This window comes from Abramis brama (genome assembly GCF_963993115.1).
Source record: "Abramis brama genome assembly, chromosome: 5".
NCBI lineage: Eukaryota > Metazoa > Chordata > Actinopteri > Cypriniformes > Leuciscidae > Abramis > Abramis brama.
The window spans coordinates 40215342-40233642 of NC_139967.1; the positions used below are offsets into that span (position 1 = coordinate 40215342).

At 37.2% G+C, this 18301-nt stretch overlaps 1 protein-coding gene across 4 annotated transcripts in view; it reads right to left on the reverse strand.

The window, feature by feature from the left end:
• Nucleotides 1-1596: 1596 nt before the first annotated feature.
• The window catches only part of sik2a (salt-inducible kinase 2a), a 39308-nt gene continuing 22603 nt past the window's right edge, over nucleotides 1597-18301 (reverse strand). For 3 of the 4 annotated variants that reach the window (XM_084115457.1, XM_084115456.1, XM_084115458.1), the window contains 7 exons: nucleotides 18005-18163; nucleotides 14221-14437; nucleotides 11968-12216; nucleotides 10556-10683; nucleotides 10254-10373; nucleotides 4733-4827; nucleotides 1597-4555 (listed from right to left, as the gene is read on the reverse strand). In XM_084115457.1, the coding sequence (XP_083971583.1) occupies nucleotides 4126-4555; nucleotides 4733-4827; nucleotides 10254-10373; nucleotides 10556-10683; nucleotides 11968-12216; nucleotides 14221-14437; nucleotides 18005-18163 (1398 nt within the window). In that variant the 3' untranslated portion in view covers nucleotides 1597-4125. Of the gene's footprint in view, nucleotides 4556-4732; nucleotides 4828-7982; nucleotides 8050-10253; nucleotides 10374-10555; nucleotides 10684-11967; nucleotides 12217-14220; nucleotides 14438-18004; nucleotides 18164-18301 lie in introns of all 4 variants that reach the window. The other variant, XR_014606343.1, reaches the window with a different exon arrangement.

Genomic DNA, 18301 nt, shown 5'->3' on the forward strand with positions numbered 1-18301 from the left:
AAAGCAACTCCCACCTTGAAAAATGAATCTTGAATTTTTGCGATTGCCTTTTTCTAAGAGTGTGGCCATTAAGAGTATTTTTGCTAACATGCATGTGTGCATCAGTGTATATACTACCGAAATGACGGCCATCTTGGAAAAGGTCTCCATCTTGATTTTTTTATTGGCCATCCAATTTTTCCAAAAAGTGGCCTTAACAGAGTATTTGTGGCATATTATCTGTATCACTATTTTGGAAACAGTGGCAATGAACATAGGACAGGAATGGCAGCCATCTTGAAAAATGGTTTCCATCCTGAATTTTTACTGGCCACTTCCTTTTTCTAACAGTGGCCCTTCCTCTCTGTGGACTGCACCTTGCCGTGGTTGAGAGGTTTGTGTACTCCAATGAACCTGAGAGCTATGTCGGCGGGGATTTTATATCCCTGGCAAGTTTAACAGGTCAAAGGAGAGGAGGCAGACAAAGCAGACATTTGACAGGAATGGTGGCCATCTTTAAAAATGGCGGCCATCTTGAATTTTTGAGGGACAAGCATCTTTTTCCATTAACGAAATGGAATTAATGTCCTTTAGAGAGTATTTGTATAAAATTTTATGCTTGGATCACTGTTTGAATAATTGATATAATAAGCATTGAATAGCAATGGCGGCCATCTTGAAAAATGGCCGCCATATTGAATTTTTGAGTGGCCAACGCCTTTTTCCAAAATAGTGGCCCTTAGAGAATATCTGTGCCAAGTTTCATGCTTTTATACCAAAGTGAACGCTTTTTTTACTAATCTGCTGCACTAATAGTATTTCATCTCCATCTAATGGCCTGGCAGAAGAATACAGCGTTTTAGTTATTTTCGTGGATCCGTGCGAATGGGGATTGTTTTGACATTGGTGTCGTCTGTACCCGGAAAACTCATCTATCAACAACAACACTATCGTTGTCGTGTAAACGTACCCTGAGACTGACTTGCTGCCACTGTGGTTTTTAGTTTCATATTTAAAACAATACATTTTTCCAACATTTTGTATTTCTATTTTTAAAAAATTATCTGTATCTATGTAAAAATGCATATCTTAACATTATGCAATTTTAATTGCAATGTAAATTATTCAATAACCCATTCTGTGTTCACAATGATGAGCCAAAACATTATGACCAGTCACAGGTGAAGTGAATATTGATCATCTAACAAGGCCACAGATTATGGCCTGGGTAGATTAGATGGTAATCAAATGATCAGTTCTCATAATCATCATGTTGAATGCTGGAGAAATGGGCATTCATAAAGATCTGAGCGAATTCGGCAAGGGCCAAATTGCTATGGCAAGGTGACTGGGTCAGAGTCTCTGAAAATGCAAGGCTTGTGGATTGTTCCCAGTCAGCAGTGGTTTGAGGAGGGACAAACCAGTGACAGTGTGTTGAGCGCCCAAGGCTCAACGATGCACGAGGGAAACAAAGGTTATCCCGTCTGATCGCGAATGGAATGGAGTGTCTTTTAACCACTGAAAGTCCATCATTCTCTGTACATGGTCAGAACTGAGGTAGTGTGTTGTAAGACGTGGTTTGAACAAAAACATCACTCACACAAATGATTTCAGTCAAGGAGAGTGTGACCTTTATTTCCCCTTGTGCAAGAAACTCAGCATTTTCAACTGAGTATAACAAAATTCATATTGTGATTACATATTGGGAAACATCTTATCACTGAAAACCGACTATAACAAAACAGTTCACTTTTCAATGTCAGTAATAATATCAACACTAGTCAAAGACTGACTACAAATTTTAAATAGTCACGATAAGATCTTTTTCCTCCAAAGGCATAAAATGACAACACTCACTACCAACACCCATATTTTGAACATCAGAACTATTTCTCTAGATATTGCTATACTTTTGAATATAATGTAGGACCATGACAACTATCTCATGTAGCTGGTTCCAAAAAAAAATCCACATAGTGGACTTTAAAAAAGAACCTAAATGGAGACTTTGGTTCAAGGTATCTTTTAAAAGAGAGTACTTCATACTGCATTTCCAAACAGGAAGTTTTACTTGAAGAATTAAATCTAATAACAAGACATTCTTCGAAAGGAACAATAAGAATTGAAAGGCACAACACGTTAAGTTTCTAAGAAAAAAAAAAAGCAACAACAGTTTGAGTAGTAGTGCACGCTGTGTGAGATCATTGTATGTTGATTCTGATTGGTGTAATCCATGTATCTCAAGTCTGAATGTTTACAGTGGCTCTAAAAACAAACATACTGGTGGAAAAGAACAAATACTGTAACCTTGTTCTTTTCTACTTTTCCAGTCCACTTCGAAGAGTCCAAAGTAGGTAGTGTAATTGTAAAGTCAACATGAAATCAAAATTCACCTTATTTACTTTAACACATGTTGTTTGGTCTTACTGTGCACAACCATCAGTGCATATTATTCCACAGATGATTTGTTTTTGTAATATTTTATCATCGCTCAGCACAACTTCTGTCTGCTGACATCACCTAGGTCATGCACGCTTATTGGTTAATGTTAACCAGCCGTCAAAAAGCTGTTTAGGCAATGTGGTAATACTTGCAATAAGCTTGAATTTCTTACCATTAGTTACTGCTTTAGGTATCATGAAATAAGTGAATAACAATATTTTGCAGCATTTATTAATCTTGGTTAAAGGTAATTTTGTAAATATACTTTTGTGTATTGTTAATTCATGTTTGTTCATAAATGTTAATTTATGGGAGTATAAATAATACATTTTCAACTGCTTTATATGTCTAAATTAACATTAACCTAGATTAATAAATGCTGCAAATTATAGTTTGTTCATTTATATGTAATTATCAAATGTTTACAAATTGAATCTTGAATCAAATTGTAAAGTGTTTGAGGCCATTCAAACAGAAAGCGTTTTTTGCATTCCACTGTTCAACTTTTCCAAAGTTTTACTATGTAAACATGCGTTAGACACAGTGCTGGAAATATGGTGGGACTGAGTCCAGGGAGTGAATTTTAGAAAGGGATGGAGGGATTCCAGTTCAAAATGTAGAAGATTTCCAGGATCCACGTAATAGCCGCCAAATGCTATACAAATTTCATACATAAATTTATTGGGTTTTTTTTCTGCATCTATGGTTTAAAAATATACAATATGTCCCCAATTAGGAAATATAAACTCGCAATTTCGAAAGAAAAGTCAGTATTTTTTCCTCTGAACTGGAAACGCACAAAATTGCGAGTTATAAACTCCAAATTGTGAGATATAAACTTGCAATTCAGAGAAAAACTTTATATTTTATAACTCACAATTGCGAGTTTTTATCTCACAACTGAGAAAAGAAGTCAGAATTGCGAGTTTATGGTTATATCTCATAATGCTGTTATTTCTTACAAAAAAAGATGTAAACTTGCAATTGTGAAATAAAGTCGCAATTATCTTTAAAAATGTTTCTTTTTACATTTTTTGGTGGAAACAAGCTTCCATAGAATGGCATCTTAGTAGTACTTAGGTCTCGCTCTATATTTTGTTCTCCTGTTTCACAACCCAGACAATAAAATGTGACTGGGCCGTGTGGAAACTACGTGTACCAGATGTGGGCCGGATCTGGGCCGACACTATGTTGCTGTCTGGGTAACAAGTACATCATTTTACTAAGGAAAAAATGCTCTGAATTGTTTCATGCTGACTTTTTTTATCGTCCTTATATTTACACATTTCTTTGTTAATGATCTATTATTTAAAAATCACACACTACCAATAATGAAAACTTGAGTAGCTACTAATCATTTAAGTATTAAACAAACTACTTATAAAAACACTGAAACTCATAGAACTCTAGAGTATTATATAGGAAAAGGAATATTGCTTTAATACTGATTTTTAAACTCTATGGTAGCTGCACTACATTTCATATGTGCTTACCGAAAAAAAAAAAAAAACATATCAGGACACTAGCGCATCTCACAAACATCTTTGAAAATGAAGGTCTGTAAGGGTCTACCAAAGGATCAAGTGCACATCTGTAGCATCTGTAAGATGTGACCCAAACCATGGCATTTTGTTCGTCCCTGAGGGAGCTTTTTTTTACCACACTTGTGTCTGAGAGCCAGCCTCAGAGTGCTTTATTTCACATTTAGTTTACGAGTACACACCCTTGTGGGGCCTCTACGGTCTCCACCATCTCGCAGTCCAGGAAAGAAGCTTCAGGTGTGTGTTGTGCCGATGGGCTCTCTGCTTTGCCCGTGGAGAGAGGCGGCTGGGCGGGAATCCATGCGTACAGGGGCTCTGTAGGGAGGGACGGGGTGTAGTTTGTTTGATTGTCTGGTGGCGGTGGCCAGTCTGGAAAGCGGGCTGACTTGGGGCCGTAAGCCAGGGACGAGGCTCCAGGCTCCAGAAAAGGGGTTAGGGTTTGGGTCCATGTGAAGGGAGGGCTGGACAGGGGACTGTTCTGGGGGTCTCTGCAGTCCTGGGGAGGGGGGTAACCATCCTCTGCCAGCTGCATCTGGTAGAAGTAGGCCTGTACCTGAGACTGCTTCTGGAGATAGAGCCTCTTCTGGTGCAGTCTGCACATAGGATTACAATTGAAAAGGTGTCATAACTGAAAGTTATAGTGTCGCCCAGATCCGGCCCACATCTGGCACGTGTGGAATCCACATGTACCAGATATGGCCCGGATCTGGACCGACACTATGTTGCTGTCCGGGCAATTTCAGGACATTTTGAATGCAGTTGTTCCTCACCTGTGCTCTTGGAGTTGTTGCTCTAAAGTGCGTGGTGCAGCCTCTTTACAAAACATCTGCCCACTTCCAAGACCACTTGCCAACTGACTGGCCCTCTGAAATAACAAAAAACAAAACAAGCCATAATAAAAATCTTTTTAAAATAAATATCTTTTTTATTCATGAAACTCTAGATGGTACAGGCTGATGGATCCTTTACATGCAATCACGTTTTACTACATGGCACAAGCGAATTGGCCTCCGCTGATTCTGCAGCCAGTGAGATTGCTTGCCCAACACTTAAAGGGGTCATGGACTGATAAATCATATTTTCTTTGAGCTTTTGGCATATAAGAGGTCATCATATTCAGAGCCGGACAGTAACGGAGTACATTTACTTGAGTACAGTACTTAAGTACAATTTTGAGGGATCTGTACTTTACTCGAGTATCATTTTTGGGGAGTACTCATGACTTTACTCAAGTACATTTGAGAGGCAAATATTGTACTCTTTACTCCACTACATTTCTATCCATAACCGTGAGTACCCGTTACTTCTTCTAAAAAAAAAAAAAAGGAAAAAAGAAAAATCTCGGAAACTCTCAATTTGTTGGTTCCCTCTCAAACGTGATTGGATTGTGCAGGCGCCACTGATTGGGACAGCCTATCAGCAATCACCGCCAAAAACTTTTCAGCTTTCCGCCAAAGTCAACTCCATGGTCAGATTTAGATAAGAGACGAAACCATGGACAAAACAATGGATGAAGACGCAGCAGGTCCATCCCGGGAGTATTTTTTTTCCCCAGGAAGGTAGGGGAATACTCATGAATATTCATTAGGGAAGTCATCCCTGATTGGTCTTAACCCCAGTGACGGGTAGGTTTAGGGGTGGGGTTAGGGGTAGGTCATCAGACCAATCAGGGATGACTTCGCTAATGAATATTCATGAGTCTTCCCCTACCATCCTGGGAAAAAAAATATCGCATCCCGAACCCGTGGCCCCACCTCGCCAGACTATTTCAATTTTCTGAACAAGTTAATGATAGTTTTCGCTTCAAGTGTTTGCTGTGTTTACCAATGTAAGCACTGTGGCAGTAGTAATGCAATATTTAGAAAATGTACTCTTGTACTCTTGATACTCAAGTACTTTTAAAAACAAGTACTTTAGTACTTTTACTTAAGTAGACATCTGACTGTAGTACTTTTACTTGTACTTGAGTAAAATTTAGCAAGGGGTATCTGTACTTTTACTCAAGTAATGAAGCTGTGTACTCTGTCCGCCTCTGATCATATTATACAAATATCCAGCAAGTTTCAGAGCTGAAAACTTCCTTGTTAGTCCAAAAAAAGCTTTTATTGCAACCAAACTGTGACAAGTTATTTCTGCTATGTAATGATTCATGTAGCTACAGTCAGATGTTCTTTGTCTATGTGTCAGTAAATCAAACCAGTGACTAAACGGTCAACTTCACATTGTTTCTCTTAGTAGGATGAAAATAATCAGTTATATATGAGGGAAATCTATTCTAGGGGCTCTATTTTTTAAGCCGACCATTATTTTAGAACATTATTTTAGAACGTATTACTTCCTTGGCGCTGTGCCATGCAGCCACACATGACACATGTATCACGTTTATTTCCTTTTTTTATTCAAAATATTCACAAACGTGTTAACTACATTATGAATTATATGATATATTCCGATTATCAAATATGTGGAAGTGAATGTGTTGTGTTGTTTATAATGATCAAGTTATTTGACATAACATGCGATGAATTTGCACCGAAATACAGAGGATCTGTCGGCTTTACATTAGGTAAATTCATCCATTTTTCCCGAAATACACAAAAGTGGCCGGTGAACTGGGAGAAGAATAGAGTAAACTTTATTGTTTCATACACAATGTGTATCTGATATGAATATAGCACTTCGTCAAATTATAATTGAAATAATTATTATTGCAGCTTCCATAGACATCAGTGTATGGAACTCGAATTTAACAAACAATAAATGTATTTTTTTTTTAACAAACTTGATTTAAATGTCTGAAACCTAAAATAAACATTATGTGGTTGAAAACATTGAATAGTTGTGATATATGAAAAGCACTGAGCGCGTCCGTCTCTGGCTCAGCACCAGCCAAAGAGAAAAAGCATGTTTGAATTTAGCAGTGACGCACTGAACGTTCTATTCACACCGGTGTGATCATACGCATCAAAGGGTTAACGTCCCGTTTCGGGGGTGGAGGGGGGACAGTTTGAAACTGAGGGGGCACAAATCAGATCCCCCTCACGGCGCCGACCCTGGTGCAGAAAACAAGTTACAGTGACGAGATCTCTGCATTCATGCGCTCAACATGTCTGATTGGCTACAATGCTCATCACTGCAACCTTTCATGCCATGATCTAAATATAATGCTATAATCAACACGTTTCACGATTAGTTAACATTGACAGCAGTAATAGTAAAAATGTGGTAAAAGTTTTTGAGAGAGTTCCACATGTAATACTTAGCTATTTCATATGCAAAGATATTAGCCAATCAAAGCTGTTAGCCAGAGGGATACAATCAGGGTAGAAAAAATGCCTTTTATTTCTAAACTATGACCATATTAATTTGTAAAAATCATATTAACATTATAAGTGCACCCCAGGGAAAATTATAAAACAATAAAGCAATGCAGTTCATGACCCATTTAATCAGTGTTTTCTGTAATCTGGTCCTCTGAAACCCTCCACCTCCCCCAGCTCCACCTGTATAGATCTGCAATGGGATTTATCTATGCCTATTAATGCAGCAGCAGCAGCAGCATATCTTACATGCTCACAGCAGCATGTCTGTAAAAACTGTAAACGGTAAAATACGATTAACTGGTTGACAGAAAGTTTCCGTACTATATACGTTGAATAACCGTAATAGATTAAACCTGCACATTTAATGTAATTTTACAGTAAAACACTTAAATTTACAGTTTTTGGAAGTGAAAAAGTGCAAGTCATTGTATTATTTACAGTGAAAAACTGTAAATTGAAATTCCCAGAATTCCCTGCGTGACACTTCACATTTGATGTATTTTTGTTGAAATAATGGTTTCTTAGTTTTCTTAGTTTTTTTTCTAATTAGTTATGTACATTAGGGTTTTATGTTACATCTGATGTTGTTCAATTAATGTTTATTACATTTTTATTTTTCTGTCATGCATGTTACCGTGATGGTGTTTAGTATTTGTGTGAATGACACTGTGCACCTTCTTTATATATTAGTATTTACCTTCTCAGCTTGTGGAAAAGCTGCTTGTGATGAGCTTTGATTCATCATGTGACTTTTTCATCACCACCTGTTGGGTGGTTGTCAGTATATTACAAAGGTACAAAACAGATATTAGTACTTCAGTAGATTGGTTAATTAACATTATATCAGTTATTGAAATACTTTTCCCCCCTGTAAATTTAAGTTAAATTTGTACAACCTAAAATGTTGCTACCGTATTTTTTACGGTAAATTTGTGGCAACCACAGTTGCCGTATTTTTTACAGTTTACCAAAAATCAAGTTTCTATAAATACCAAGTTTTAACAGTTTACATGCCAACCAATAGTCCTGCAACATATTTACACATTCCACTATATTAGCAGAAATATTGTTTTTGTACATTTTCACACTGTGATATCTGAATCAAAGATATGATGCTAATATTTAGTCTGTATCTATTAGTTTATTCAATAATACATTAAAAAAAGTTATTCATGCATACGACTTGAATACACCTCTTCTTTAATGAGCATTTTAATTTCTGAATTAAAATTCATAATAGAAAAAAAAAATCATAATAAAGAAAAAAACTTAAATTCTTGAAAAGAAAACCAAGTAATTTGACTATCTTATATTATCATTTCTCAGAAAAAAACTGCATCATTGCTTATTGATATTTGAAAAATGTTTGTCTGCATGGCCAAAGTCATGTGGTCTAACCAACACGCAGAATCCATGGATAAAACGAAGCAGATCATTGGAGCTTTTTTATGATTTAGGCAAGGTTAGTTCAGGTATTACAGTTTTTCTCAATCGATTTGACACATTTCTCCAAATTAATGTGGTTGCTCTCAAAACAATTAAAACAGCAAACTAACCACACTCTTATGTTGGCAAAACAGTTCAATATTCACTGCATAATGAAGCCATGCATTTTATTCTAGTAATGCATTTATCAAAAATAAATACTAACATCAATACTACAAGTGTTGATTTGATAACATATTCAGCTATAGATACACAAATACAGGAATGAAAATACATTTTTTTCGCGTCCTTTCATTGTGTTCTTCAAAGTTCTTTAATGACGAGTTTAGTTGTATAGCATTGAGTTTTACAAATAAATAAATAAATATACTGCAATTATTGAATCAGTGAACTTTATAAATCTTGCCTCTCATATACATCTGGTCAAAGAATTTCATCAACATCACAGCATATATTTTCACGAGTCATGGATCGTGGGTAAAAAAAGCTGTGAATGCTGGATCCATCCTTGTGCCTCAACTTCTCCACAAGCCTCTTCCATCATTTGAAGAAGACTTACTTGGTTGTAAGAAGCTCTTCTTGCTTCTCCTAAATCCTCAACTCTTCTTGCTCCATCTCCTCTTCCTATACCATCTATTCCTTTCCCCTCTTCTCTTTCAACCTCTTTCAATGTTCCTCTCCCTCTCAATATTACCCTTCCTCTCCAAAACCTCTCACTCTTACACCTCTTCCTTTTCCCATTCTTCTTCCCATTTATAGTTTTTGTAATTGATAGCTGGGTAAACAATTAGGGAATTTGCATTTCCTGTGTAGTGTGTATTTCTAACTCAGCAGATATTTATTTGGGGCTAATTGAGAACATTCCAAGTGCAACTGAGAATTGAACAAATAATGGAAAAATGGTGCACAAATGATTGTGATTTTTGTAAAACCAGTAAAAAGAGCTGCAATTGTTTTTTCCTGATATATTAACGTTTTGGTTGGCTGTATGAAGTAGCCTACTGTGAAAACATTTGAGAATTTGATTCAGTTTTAAAAAAAAATTATGCATGTGATTTGTAATTTGCATGAAATGAAGGAAAATGTACAACCTGTTTAGGACAACTACAAAGTGTTCAGGTTACTGTATTAACTGTTTTGAGAACAGTGACCTGAGTTTGGAGAAATGTGCCAAATCGATTGAGAAAAACTGGTGCAACTCCCCACTAACTTAATAAACACTTTATTCACAAACTCTTTATTTTGAAAAATATATGTATTTATATGATTTAGATATGAATGTTCACATAAATTCATAGTGTATGGAAAATAACCTATTATATTTTACTTGGTTACACCACATGACATTTTTAGAATAATTAAATTTAAACTTTTCTTGAAAATTATAAAAAAGTTTTTCAAAACCATAAGAAACCAACATTAACACAAAAATTACATTTCTAAAAGCTTGGCTCGTGTGATTTAAACCAAATTTTTTCCCCCTTTTGTTTATTGTGGATACTCATATACACAATTGACCCACCTGTAGTCGCTGAGCGAGGTACTGCGTCTCCAAACTCTGTCTCCTGGATAGCAAATAAGGGTGCATTTTACCCGTGAATGTCAACGTATCTTTTCCACTTAGACACTGGCGTCCTTCACCCTGAAATTATAAAAAAAATAGGTATTTATATCAGCATAAATACCTTAGTCATCGGTCATCTTCCAAGACTCTTATCCGTATTCTGCCACCTATTTTATTTCAAGTTCAAAGGCACAATACTTATGCTTAAAAATGTAAAAAAATAGAAAACAAACTGAGACCAGCACAAATTGCTCTCTGACCTGGTGACTGAATGGATAGTCCTGTGGACTGACGGTGGGGAGTCCTAACACTATCTGGGCTTTGTTCAGCTCCAGGAAGCCCTTGGTCCTGGCCAGGTTCTGAAGGTGCTGTCTGAATGCCACTAAACCTGTTAAACCATAGGTTCAATAAATACAACAGATTTCGAGTCAGATGAACTGGTAGAGATATTCCTGTGACTGCTGCAGGGGTGGTCTGACTCATTGACTACTGCTATAATTAGTACAGAAGTGAATCACTGTGATTATATTCTGCTTTTAAAAGTAGCCATTATTCATAGAAGGTCAGATATCAGTCAGAATGAGGGTTATTTTATCCACTAACAATAAATATTCCAAAACACTGATTATGACATGCAAATACATGCCTGCAGACAGTAAAGTGGTGGGCATGCTAGATTTTGTGCTTCAATCACACACACAGAAGAACAGATGCAGTAGCAGATTTTTTTGTCTTTTGCTGCAAACTATAGTCTAAGTTTGGTGAATTCTGACCTGTGCATTTATATAGTGAAAAGACATTTAACCAATAAAGGATCTACATGTAACAGAACAACCTCTTGGCTTAACCTCTTGATCCCCAATCTATATACACTTGCAGTCATGATAGTGTGTTCTCTTTAAAGGGATAGTTCACCCAAAAGTGAAAATTAGCCCATGATTTACTCACCCTTAAGTCATCCTAGGTGTAAATGACATTCTTCTTTAAGACGAATACAATCGTCTTGGTTTGTCCTGGTTCTTCCAAGCCTTATAATGGCAGAGAATAGTTGTTCATCTATCCATCATAAAAGTGCTCCACACATCTCCGAGGGGTTAATAAAGGCCTTCTGAAGTGAAGTGATGCGTTTGTGTAAGAAAAATATCCATATTTAAAACTTTATAAAGTAAAAAAGCTAGATATTATATTTAAATATTTACCAACACTTCAGAGGGCCTTTATTAACCCCCCAGAGCCGTGTGGAGCACTTTTATGATGGATAGATGCACTTTGATGGAAAAAACAGAAACGGCCATTCACTGCCATTATAAAGCTTGGAAGAGCCAGGACATTTTTTAATATAACTCAGATTGTATTGGTCTGAAAGAAGAATGTCATTTACACCTAGGATGACTTGAGGGTGAGTAAATCATGGGCTAATTTTCATTTTTGGGTGAACAACTATCCCTTTAAGAACACAGAATTGGCCCTTTATTTCATTAATATTATATAAGCTGTGAGTACAGTTATATACTATTAAGTTCACATCCTATAGCCCATATATGTTGTCCAAAGTAATTTCGCAAGCATAAATGTAGCGTGTCCATTCCTTGAACAAATTTTGAGAGAAAGGTGATGGATGAAAAAGCGAAATGAAAAATAATGTGCACAAGAGAACACAAATCATCCCGACCTTGAGTGAGAGAAGTGTCTGAAGCCCTTCGCCCCTCTCTGAAACTGACTAGTGAGTGATTATGAGCGTCCCGCTCCTCTGTGTTGAGCGGCTGCAGGGGTTCAGGAGGCTTCTTGCTGAGGAAGACTGGAGCTGTGGAGCTGGCAGGTGTAGTGCTTAGAGCTGGATTCTCTTCAGGCAAGCTGAAGTCACTTTGTGTTGAACCCATGCTGTACTCTGAGTCCATGCTGCCGAGGGACGGGTTCAGACCTGTGGAGAGTAACTGAAGTTCACTCAAGTATATAGATGTAACAGTATTTATTCAGGGTCCAAAATGAATGGTAAGACTCAAATGCAAGTTAAAGCTGACTTTGGAGAGTACATAAACCTTATCAAGTTACCGTGAACTTTAAGAACTGCAACATAATGCATGGTTTACATTACAATGTAAAAACAATAATCCAAGCCTCACTGACCACATTCCAGTCCAGACATAAACATAAACACATCTGTTTACCTGTGAAATCTCTGAATATGCACTTCACCTTACTGAGTAGACTGCATTTTTAGTTTGTCCTTTTGTTTATACTTTATCCTTTTTGTTTTAAGATTTAAATTAAGCTTTCATTTCATTTTCTCTAACTTTATTTTATTTATCTTATCTTATTTTTTCCTCTTTATTATGTAAAGCACTTTGAATTCCCATTGTGTAGTAAATGTGCTTTATAAATAAACTAGTCTAACATTGATGTACTGTAAGTGACATGAGCAAAATCAAACTGTCTACTAAAAAAGGTTCACTGTGTGTTAATGTCAGTAGTAGTTTAGCTAGAATTCCAAGTTTCTCTCCAGAACTCCATTCCTTACATTAAAAAAACTGACATGAGTGCAGATGACCCTGTTTTGAATTTTCTTTTTTTATTCCATCTAGTGGGCATAAATAAATGAATTTAAGTTTAATTCAACAATATAATATTAGAGATGCACCGATCGGCCAATAAAAGCAATTATTTTCACTAGCTGATGATCATGGCAGATTATATCTTGTCAATCAAAAGAGGGCCAGAAAAACGTGTCAGATTGAAACTCGTACTGTGTGTGAAGAAAATCTCTGGTGTTAAATTTAGGGCAAGTTAACGCGACAATAACAAATTAATAGTTAAAAAACAGCAACATTAAAGCAGGCTCTATTTGACCCAATGAATCACCTGTAGTTCAAGCCAGGGTTGTCAGGTCTGCGTTTTTTCCCTACACCAAACATTATTTGTAGTGCGCCTCCCTTCTGATAATCACAAAGAGGTTGTTACTTCTGATGAGAAACAAAGCCTCTGCTTTTAAATACATTTATTTTAATACATAGCACAAAATAAACATGAATGAACATCAGAAGGTATATTGAAAGTACAGTACAAGTTGAGAAAAATGTCATGTAAGATCACATTTATCTCAGTTAAGTTATCCATTGTTCACAGGTCTTTAGTTGGCTATAAAAAACACTAGAGAGGAGCTTATTTACTGTTTATTATATATGTATATTTTGAATAAATTTGAGTTGCATAAAATATTTACGTTTTTTATTTGAGTGTGATTATTACATAATAAAATAAATACCAGTAGAAAATAATAGCTCTGTTGTTAATTCTAACCTCTAACATCATAGTAATGTACCAAATGAGAGTTCCCTGTATAGTTTGCAGCATTATTTGGGAGATTTTTGTCCTTAAGAAAATCAAAACTCTGTATCGGCAGATATCATTCTGAATAATCGACTATCGGTATCGGCAAAGACATTTAGTATCGGTGCATCTCTAGTATATATAGTATATGCATACTAATCTGCATTAAAGACTTTTACATTGTTACAAAAACGTATATTTCAAAAAAGAAAATTCTGTTCTTTTGAACTTTCTAATTGTCGTTGAATCCTAAAAAGAGATCCTAAGAGATGTTTCTTGAGCTCTAAATCAGCATATTTGAATGATTTCTGAAGGGTCATGCGATGCTGAAGACTGGAGTAATGATGCTGAAAATTCAGCTCTGTGTTCTCATGTATAATTACATTTTAAAATATAATTTCACGATATTACTGTTTTTACTGTATTGTTTATCAAATAGTCTTGGTGAGCAGAAGATAAAAACATAAAAAAAATCTTACAGACCACAAACTTCTGATCGGTAATACAGTATGTATCTTTAAGACACTATATTTCAATATATATGTGTCTAGACTATAATTGCCTCGACTCAACATACAGTACAAAATGCAGAACTAACCTGTGATGGGCAGCACAGCAGGTTGGTTGGTGACCTCAGACAGAGTGTGCCGGCGCTGACTGAAGCGAGCTGTATGAAAGGCGGCTAGGGGCACAGTGTGCTCCTCCTCAGCCTCAATACCTTCATCAATGGACGTCTCCATGACGTTGCTAGGCAGCGAGCCGCTGACCTTGCGGACAACGACCGGAGGGAGTGGGTCCAGTAAGCAGCCATCCACCTGAGATATAAATACACACACACACTGTTGGCAAAACTATTTTGGGCTGAAATAGCTCAGCACTCTTTGGACGTTTTCACTTTGATTTTTTCAGATCTGACAACTGAAATCAAAGCTGAAAAGCAATAGATGTGACTACTAGCTGTTCTCCAAGAGGCAAACAAGAACGCTTTGAAATTGATGTGAAGTGAAGATTATTAGGGAATCATTTTATTCGACATGAAATGGAAATTCATCTATTTTCTTAAAGGTCCCATGACATGGATTATTTTATTATTTTATAATGTTTCCTGGGGTGCCCTTATAATGTTAGTATGTTTTTAAGATAAAAATATTGTAATAATTTAGAAATAAAAGGCATATTTCCTAGCCTGATTTGAACACTCTGTTTGATTTACTGATGCATAAACAGTACTGAACGATTTTGAGAGAAAGATTATCTGTCTGAACTTGAACAATTACACTAACACATCAGAAATTCACATAACCCACTGGTTCTTCAGAGGCTCGGATGAAGGAACTAAAAAAAATACTTTTGTGTTCATTTGTACATCCAAACACTGAGCAACTGCCATGCTTCGCTCGTTTGCAAGCCATGATGTCTCTCGAGGAAAATCCAATATCGCGTTCGCGCAGCTCATTTTCTCATGGACGGGCCAAATTCTCTTTGCGGGCAAAGAAGAGAAAGGGGAGGTGACCTTTCCCCTTATGACGACATAAAGGGAAGATTCTAGATTCGCCCGTTTGAGCTTTCATTTTCTCAAAAATACCCAGGGCTTGGTTTACACCTATCAAAATGTCTAGCCACTGGGGGACCATAGGCAGGCTAGGGGAACTCATATTAATGTTAAAAAACCTCATAAGGTGAAATTTTCATATCATGGGACCTTTAATGTTATAGATCTTATTATTAACAATACATCCAGTCTTTTTTTTTTTTGACCTTGTAATTTTTTATCCAAAATGTCAACTTAATCTTCTGGTGAAACGACAGACTTCTCTCTGATGTATGCAGGATTTCTCCAGTCAGTTTGTCTGCATAAACCCCGTCCCTTTCTTACAATTGACTGCAAGCTAACAATCAACATACACTTACGTCACTGGTAGTTGTTATTGTGGAGCTAGTTTAGTTTCCCCAAAAGGCGTTCCTATAACTAAAATTAGTCCCAGTTCTTGCGGTGCGAACACGCCAAAAAGCAGGTACATTCACCAATAATAATAGGAACTAAGAAAAAACTTTCCTCCGGTGCAAAAGCCCCTAAAGTACTAGTAAAATGGACTACTTTTTGATACATTTGGTACGTTTGAGTTTGAAAACTATGGTCACTTTTATTTATGAACTGTATAAGATTCAAAAGTCTACTTTCGTGTTCTATGGAATAAACAACAGAATATAGGTTTGGAACAACATTATTAATTTTCATCCAGTGTCAGTTAACCAACAACAAATAATATATATATTTTTTTATTTCTATCACTGGCCAGTATAGTTTAAAATCAGTATTTAATATTCATATTCTTCTTTTCCTTAAAATAAAAATTAAATAAAATGAACCTACTGCACAACGAATTACCAAAATGCATGATAAACCCCTTTTGTAAACTCTGCGTTAGACTATGTCTGCAACTCCATGTCCGTGTCATCAGTTTCATTTTTTCAGAGTTATGTAATGCTGCTCTGTCAAATGCCCACAGGCGACCAGCAGCTTTCCTGAATTACAATAAGCCAGTTGAAATAAGTTTGTGAGAGCGTGACCTCAACATGTTTGAAGAGATCCCTAGATTGCCATCTGTTCTGCTCCACAGGTGCAGAGGCTAAATGAATGACTTATCACGCTTCCCCTTCTTCATAAACAAACATTTACATTTTCATTTGGCATTCACTTTAAGTACCACTTACAGTCCATTCAATGGCTACTGTTAAAGTGTGTTGTTCCCTGGGAATTAAACTCTTGACCTTGGCATTGCAAACATCGGTTGAGGTACAGGAGCAAACAGAAAAAGACCTTTTGGAGGCCAAATTGGTATGTATATGGCAGAGTCCCCACATGATGAGTCAACGCTGCATGTCAATTAAAGGAACAGTAGCTGTGGAGATTGCCTTGCGAAAGCCAAGGTGACAAATGTTGTAGTCACGCTTCTCACGAGTGGACTGAGCACCCAGCACTGATCACATGGGTGGCCCATCACTGGCACATCAGGGGCATTTACAAAAACAGGGCCGTGGTGTTGTGTAACAGCAGGCAGCAAAACTGACAGGCTGGCGTTACTGTAACAACAGCCTGCAAATAGAGGGCTGAAATGCAGGCTTCATGTTTCCCCATGATCATATTATATTGTTATATATTACAATGCTATCATATTTTGTGCAGGCAATTAACTAAGAAAAGCCTGACAATATCACTGCTAAACACCTTTAAGTACTGTGGTATTCCGCCATGTTTCTCACTGACACGCCTCCAACTCGTAAAGATCAGGGTTTAAAGAAAACCCACTCATATTAACGGCATTGTGGTGGCGTTAATGTGCATTCAACTCATAAATACGATCTTTCCGACATGATTTAAACGCACCATAAACTACAGTATGTAGGGCAACCCTAATCTACAGCAAGGAGACGCCGTTTTCGACACCTCTGTGTAACGTAGCTCCTATGGCGTGAAAAAACAGGTATGTTTGAGCATTCTGTCCTTTTTAGTCACATCTTGTGACATCACATCCTGTTTTTGGTTCATTTAGATGTCTTTGGTCCATGTTGCGTTCAGTCGAACCGCACCAGAGTTCGTTTGTTTCTTGTTTGGTGCGCACCAGGGTTCGGATGGCAGCGTTCAGACTTATTCAATGAACCGCACTAACAGAGCAATCGCACCAAAGTTTGTTTTATTCAAACCAAACCTGTCAAGTGTGAACACAACCTAAAGTATACAATCTGTGCTACACAAACATATTTACATACAACAATATAAACGATATAGCACAAAATCGCTGCCACAATGTACATCATCATATCGCCCAGCCCTGCTACCATGGTATAAATGGTACAGCAAAATCTCTGCCGGTTGACATATTCCAGGTGTCACGAAGCGCATACTGTCATATCGCCTCATACCAGGTATCATATAAATACCCTTGCCTCTGTCTGAGTCATTCATATATGAATGATTAGCAATGAGTGCTTGAGATACCTACACTGACGCAAACCCCCAGTGGTGACACCAGCCGCTGAAATCATAAAGAGCATTTTTTATTATTTAATATATATATACGCAGTTGTTATTTTAAGAGGCTGTAATGCTGCGGAGATACTGCGGGTGAGTAATGAGGAAGAGATCAGGCTGACACGCAGGCAGAGGAACTTCACACGCTGCAGACAAAAGCTCTTATTGCCGTCATACAGCAGCGCCAATGAGTAACGCTGCTATTTAAAACATGCAGGCAGAGCTTGCGAAATATAGCCTCAAGCCCGAAAGGAGGATGAGAGATTTCTCTCTGTGCAAGAAGAATCCATTTAATAACCTTTTTTTCACTCTTTGTTTTGGGGCTCACTTCAGTTGAAACATAACTGACCTTGGGAGTTGCCACGTCTTCCTCTATGAGCGTCTGATCTGGGGAAGCAGGGGTTTGTGGGAAGGTAAATGTGTCTGTGGTGGACTGCAACAGAACAGGTGAACGCAGGTGACGTGCTGCCTGAGGAGGGACGCACGCTTGGGAGGGAACCGCCATGGTCTGTAAAATACCAATAAATATCATGGTATTGTAACTATCATGGTTGTACCTTTGTTACATGGACAGGTACTTTTAAGTAGTCTTAAACTCTGTATATGTTAAACTCACAAGCAACCCACCAAACCTTAAAAGCTTGTT